The sequence below is a fragment of the Antrostomus carolinensis genome, unplaced genomic scaffold (genome assembly GCF_000700745.2).
Source record: "Antrostomus carolinensis isolate BGI_N321 unplaced genomic scaffold, ASM70074v2 scaffold43379, whole genome shotgun sequence".
NCBI lineage: Eukaryota > Metazoa > Chordata > Aves > Caprimulgiformes > Caprimulgidae > Antrostomus > Antrostomus carolinensis.
The window spans coordinates 1,319-7,430 of NW_010338696.1; the positions used below are offsets into that span (position 1 = coordinate 1,319).

At 49.5% G+C, this 6,112-nt stretch overlaps 1 protein-coding gene across 1 annotated transcript; it reads left to right on the forward strand.

Annotated features, from left to right (window-relative positions):
* Window positions 1-811: 811 nt before the first annotated feature.
* LOC104530878 (patatin-like phospholipase domain-containing protein 1) lies at window positions 812-5,034 on the forward strand (the record flags this gene model as incomplete). Its single annotated transcript, XM_010175597.1, has 5 exons — window positions 812-1,044; window positions 2,145-2,210; window positions 3,921-4,133; window positions 4,748-4,808; window positions 4,894-5,034. Coding segments are annotated over 5 exons (714 nt in total), but the record flags the coding sequence as incomplete, so codon positions are not given.
* Between the last annotated feature and the right edge of the window lie 1,078 nt (window positions 5,035-6,112).

Sequence of the window (6,112 nt, forward strand, 5' to 3'; positions counted from 1 at the left end):
GGAATCTTGTCAGGCTTGGTGCCATGAGCACCTCCCTGGGGAGCCTGTTCCAGTGCTCCACCACCCTCTGCCTCAAGAACCTTTTCCTCATGGCCAACCTCACCCTCCCCTGCCACATCTTCCTGCCATTCCCTCTGCTCCTGGCATTCGTTGGTGGCCAGAGAGAAGAGATCAGCGCCTGCCCCTCCTCTTCCCCTTGGGAGGAAGTTCTAGACCCCCAGGAGATCTCCTCTCAGTCTCCTCCAGGCTGAACAAACCAAGTGACTTCAGCCTCTCCTCACACCCTTCCCCTCTCAGCCCTTCACCAATGTTGTGTCCCTCCTCTGGACACTCTCCAGGAGCTTTAGATCCTTTTTATCCTGTGGTGCCCAAACTGCCCCCAGTGCTGGAGGTGAGGCCATACCAGTGCCCACGTGCAAAATTGGAGGTGGAAGGCAGGAACACGTCGTGCAAGTCACGTTGGCATTGATAACTGGGGGTCTGCACCTACGTACCCCTTCCTGGGGCTCTTTGGAGCCCTTCCCTAGCCCCTGGTCAGGCACATCTTGAGCACCCATCTCCACTGCAGACTGGGATTTCACCAGTGGGGTTGTGCTCAGTAATACACCATCCTTTGAGGACATCATGGGGGTGATCTCCCCCTTCCTGTCCTGCCACAATGTCCCCCATTGCAACAGCAGCATCATCCTGGGGTCACCCGCAGGGGCTGCAAGAGGCTTTATTTGTGAGGAGTGATAAATATAAGACAAAAACCATAACTGTTGATGCAGCAGGGATACTGACTTCTTCTCTCCCTCTTTCCCCGTGTCAGATGACCTCAAGGAATTTTTCTTTGCCACGGCAAATGAAGTCAGGAAAACCATCCTGGGCCCTCTCTCTCCCAAGTGCAGTTTGATGGGGAATATCAAGACTGTTTTGCAGCGGATGCTACCAGAGGACTCGTACCAGCTGGCTACGGGGCGGCTGCACATCTCGCTCACCCGGGTGATGGATGGCCAAAACGTCATAGCCTCTGAGTTCAACTCAAAAGAGGAGCTCATTCAGGTAAAGGAACCTTCCTCTGATGCTGTAGGAAGATCTCTACCTACTTGGGGTGGAGGTACCTAAGCAATGATGACTTTAGCTACGCTTGTTTTCTACTCAAGATAGGAAGAGTGTCAGGAAGCTCTGCTAGAGCCACGGTCCCACCATGGTGAGCTCTGTGAGGCTTGGAGGGAGGGATGGAGGAAGATGTTAGGTCCAGAGTCAGGGAGGAATAAATCATGCTAAAAAAGCAGAAGGTCTGTTTCCAGCCTCAAAAAAAACGATGCCAAAATGTGAGCCAGCTCTAGTAAGTGAGTGCTCTTTGCAAAGAGCCGTGTTGGTGCTAACATGACCTCTCAGCTTTCTGGACAGGTCTCTCCTCGGCCAAGTCCCATTGGCAGTAATTTCCCTCATTGCCTCAGCACTTTCCTGGGAGGAAGGAGCTGGACAAAGCATCTGTGCTGCCAAACACCAGGAAGCTGATTAACCAGTAAATTAGCTGCTGGGGAAAGAATCCCAGGGTAAAACCCTAACAGAGCTGACCATCAGGTCATGGGCTTGCTTGTCCCATGCAGACAGTAGAGGACAGTAGGTCCATGGAGATGGTGGGAGTTCATTCTGTGGTGCCTGCCCTAGGCCAACCCAGGATGCTCATTCCCTGATGACATTGGTGGGAAATGGTTGCAAACGGCCTGGCAGTGGTTTTATCATTGACAAATCCCAGCAGAATGAAGATGCATCGTGAGGATGTCTTGCTTTTGTCCAAAACCCCTCAAATATGAAAAATTACCCCAAAGCTTCACCATGCCACCTTCAAAGGGCAATGTTTGGACAGTGATGTATAGATATACAGCTCTAATACTGCTGGCAGCTATAGAAATAAAAAATGAAATGTTATATGTCCTTCTCAAGAGAAGTGTTTCAACTTTATTGAAATGAGATGTTTTCCCCTTCTTGAAACCCTTCTTCTCGATACAGTCGAGTGCAAAGTCCAGGTGGCACCAACAGCCTGGCTCCAGATGATTTGTCAAGCCTGAATTTGCAGGCAACCCACTCAACAGCTTTTGTCCAGGAGAACTTTGACAGGAACATTTACTTCTGCAACCCGTCTCCTCCCCCAGGCTCTCCTCTGCAGCTGCTTTCTTCCTATCTACTGTGGATTCATCCCTCCGTCCTACCGAGGTGTGGTGAGTGATGTTTCCAATGAAACACATGTTCTCAGCAATATGTTCTTTGGTTTGAACTTTACATTCCCTTGAGCAGAGAGGGATATAAATGTCTAGGCTGCTTCTTTAATTAATGGAGGATGATAAAACCTTTTAGCTTGTTCTTAGAATCATAGAATCTCCTGGTTGGAAAAGACCTCTGAGGTCATCGAGTCCAACCATACCTGTCCACTACTAAACTATATTTCTGAGCATCTCTTTATCCCATCTTAAGATGATAGCTGGGTGAAACTGCCATCTGGAGAGCCCAGACAAAGCCTGGATGATGAGATCTTGCCTTGCAGATCTCCAAAGTGAGATGAGAGGACACCTTCATTTGAGTCTCACACACAATCCTCATCCAGGGCAGGATCTGTCTGCAGTGCAGATGTCTCCATTAGCTTAGGTGCAGATTTGCATGGCTGAAATATCAAAAGTTCATGGGAGGATCCTCCCCCAACCATGTGCATGTTCATACTCCGTGAAACACTGCAGTGAAGTCAAGAAATTTGGGCTGGGCTGTTGCTAACCCTGAGTGAAGGAGGAGCACAGCAGCATGGCGGTGAAGCACGTGCAGATGGACCATGGAGCTGCCAATGCATCATGATTGTGCCAAAGCCCACAAAGCCACGATACCAGATTTGCAGCTGGGATAGAGTTAGGATCTTTCCTTGGCTCTTCTGGGTCTGCACTGATTGGGCCAATTTAGTCCTCAGATGTCCATACCTGGCTGTCAGGTCAGATCTCCAGCTCACCCCAGACTGCAGAGCTTGCCCACAAAGTGCATAAACTTTGCAGGACCCGGAGCTCAGTGGCGTTGCTGTGTGAGGTTCTTCTGCACTGTTATTTCATGAGCATTTAATTGGATCAGCTGCAGCCCTTGCAACCTCAAATCCCACCGAGGTGGGTGGTAAATTCAGATTCCTTTTTGGAATCCAGCAAATTCCATTTTCCTGCCCAGTGAGGAATCCTCCAGGGATTTGCAGGCAGTTATTAAACACGGGAACCCTCCTGCTTGAGCTCAGGACATGAAATTTAGATGACATTGTAAATTCAGTGATGTTGGAATCGGTTAATGACTGACAAACAACTTCACAAAGCTTCGGGAATTAAAATCATTCTGTTTCTATTTGAATATCTGCTGTGGATTACAGCACCTGGTGGAGGAGCTGGCTGGGTGCCGTGGGCAGGGCAGCAGAAGGAGCTAGCAAAGGACAGGATGAAGAGCAAGGGGTGGGAAGAGAGGAGATGCTGGGACTGGCTCGTGGGAGGAAATGTCACCTTTGCAGCTCCTTATAGAATCATAGAATCATAGAATGGGTTGGGTTGGAAGGGACCTTAAAGCTCATCCAGTTCCAACCCCCCTGCCATCAGCAGGGACACCTTCCACTAGACCAGGTTGCTCAAAGCCTCATCCAACCTGGCCTTGAACACTTTCAGGGAGGGGGCATCCACAACTTCCTTGGGCAACCTGTTCCAGTGTCTGACCACCCTCACAGTGAAGAACTTCTTCCTAATATCTCATCTAAACCTCCCCTCTTTCAGCTTAAACCCATTTCCCCTTGTTTTGTCATTAACTGCCCTTAGGAAAAGTCCTTCTCCAGCTTTCTTGTAGGTCCCCTTGCTTTCCTTGCTTTCCTCTCGGTGACGCTGCTCCTCAGAGCAAACCCTCCCTCTGCTCTTCCCCCTCAGCGATACATTGATGGAGGTTTCACCGGCCTGCAGCCCGTTTCCAGCTTGGAGGAAGCTGTGATCACTGTGTCCCCATTCACAGGAGAGATCGATATCTGTCCGCGGGATTGTCCTGCTATCTTCTTCTGTTTGCAGATCTTCAACGGCAGCATTCAGATCTCGATAGAAAACCTCTGCAGGATTAGCTATGCTCTCTTTCCACCTAGCACCATGGTAAGCCCACCAGGTCTTCTTCCCAGTTTTCTTTTGGCTCAAACAAATTAATTGTGGCCCTGCCTTCCCAAGCTTTAAGGTTCAGCTCAATCTCCATTGTTAATTAATCAGATTTCAAGGGGAGGGGACAGTACCCACTGTTTTTGCAGAGCATTTTCTTGGTGGACACTGCTGATGGGTAGACAACTTGGAATGGGATCCACCCTGGTTTGATAACCTATAAAGGACCAGGTCTTTGGTGGTTGGAAACCAATCTGTGCTTGCTGCCTTCCCAAATGGGCCATCCCAACCCTCCATGGTCAAAAAAACTTAGATAGATCATAGAATCATAGACTGGTTTGGGTTGGAAGGGACCTTAAAGCTCATCCAGTTCCAACCCCCTTGCCAGCAGCAGGGACACCTTCCACTAGATCAGGTTGCTCAAAGCCTCATCCAACCTGGCCTTAAACACTTCCAGGGAGGAGCAGCCACAGCTTCTCTAGGCAACCTGGGCCAGTGTCTGACCACCCTCACAGTGAAGAATTTCTTCCTAATATCTAATCTAAACCTACCCTAGATCCTTCCAGGGCCTGGATTGAGGGCTCTTTGGCGACTTCAGGTGTTTCTCCTTGCAGGTTTTGAATGACATTTTCTCCCAAGGGTACCAGGACACTGCCCTTTTCCTCTACAGGAACAGTAAGTGCTACCCCAAGACCTTGAAGAGCAGCTGAGAAGCGTGAAGCACTTGCAAACATCAACCCTTTCTTTCCATGTCCCACAGATGCCTTTGGCTTTAACTACTTGAATGGTAATTTCCGCTTCGCCAGCATGTGGGGGAAGAACGACTTTGCACAATCCAGCAGAACACGCGCTGGCCCAGGCAAGAGGACACCACAGTGCCTGACTCCTTGCTTCCTGCCAGGTAGAGAAAGGATTTGCGGTACTGATCTTGGGTTTTGGGGGTGGCTGGGGCCATGTATTGGGTTTGCATGTGTGTTCCATCTTGTGTTCCATCTTATTTTCTCCCCCTGCCCAATTGAGGAGGGGGAGTGATAGAGTGGGCTTTGGTGGGCATCTGGCCTCTAGCCAGGGTCAACCCACCACAGGCCACTGAGGGCTGTTTCAGTCTTTGAGAGGAGCAGTATTATATTTAAGACATTATTGAGTTATTTATTATCGTAGACACTTCTAGATCTGCAGTAGCTCCTTGCAAAGAGGCTTTGTAAGATCAGCTCAAGCTGGATTCTTGACCTGGGCTTCAGTACCTACAAGCTGAGCTGCAGCAAGAGTTGCTGGACAAGAAGAATTATTGCATTTCTTGGGTTATTTCTAATTACTGGTCTTTGTTTAGTTCTGTGTTGTCATTCATGGGCACAGGCTTGGCTCTGTGGAGGAAGGAGCAGGTGACTGGACTTCAGGATCCACTGTCAAAAGTCCTGTTGCAGCCATACAGGCTGCCAGCTCTTGTCAGGAAAGGGTAAGAACAAGAAGAAGAAGAAGAAGAAGAAGAAGAAGTATCATATGATTCTATGATTAAAATCTGTTGTTTATTTTGTTTCTGCAGGCTGAAGAAGGTGTGGGGGCTGCTGGAAGGTATCTGCTCCATGGTAAAAGGGCTCCAGAAGAGCCTCCAAACCATGGTACCTGGTTTGCCCAAGAGAGTTGTGGCTGAGGGGTGAGGTGCTCAGGGGATGCAAACCCTCAGTGGAGGGAGGGCAGGGTGCAGAGCAGGGAAACCCCGGGGGACCTCACCCATGGGTCACTGATGCTGAGTGTGGCTAAAAATTCCAAATCTGGGCTACCCCATATTAAAAGGAGATAATTTTTGTCCCTGTGGTATTATTTATTTAGTGGCATCTGAAAGAAGCTATGGTGAGGCTGCAGCTCGAGTGCTGGGTTCAGTGTTGGGCCCCTGACTCCAAGAAGGACATGGAGGTGCTGGAGCGTGTCCAGAGAAGGGCAACGGGGCTGGGGAAGGGTCTGGAGCACAAGTGTGCTGA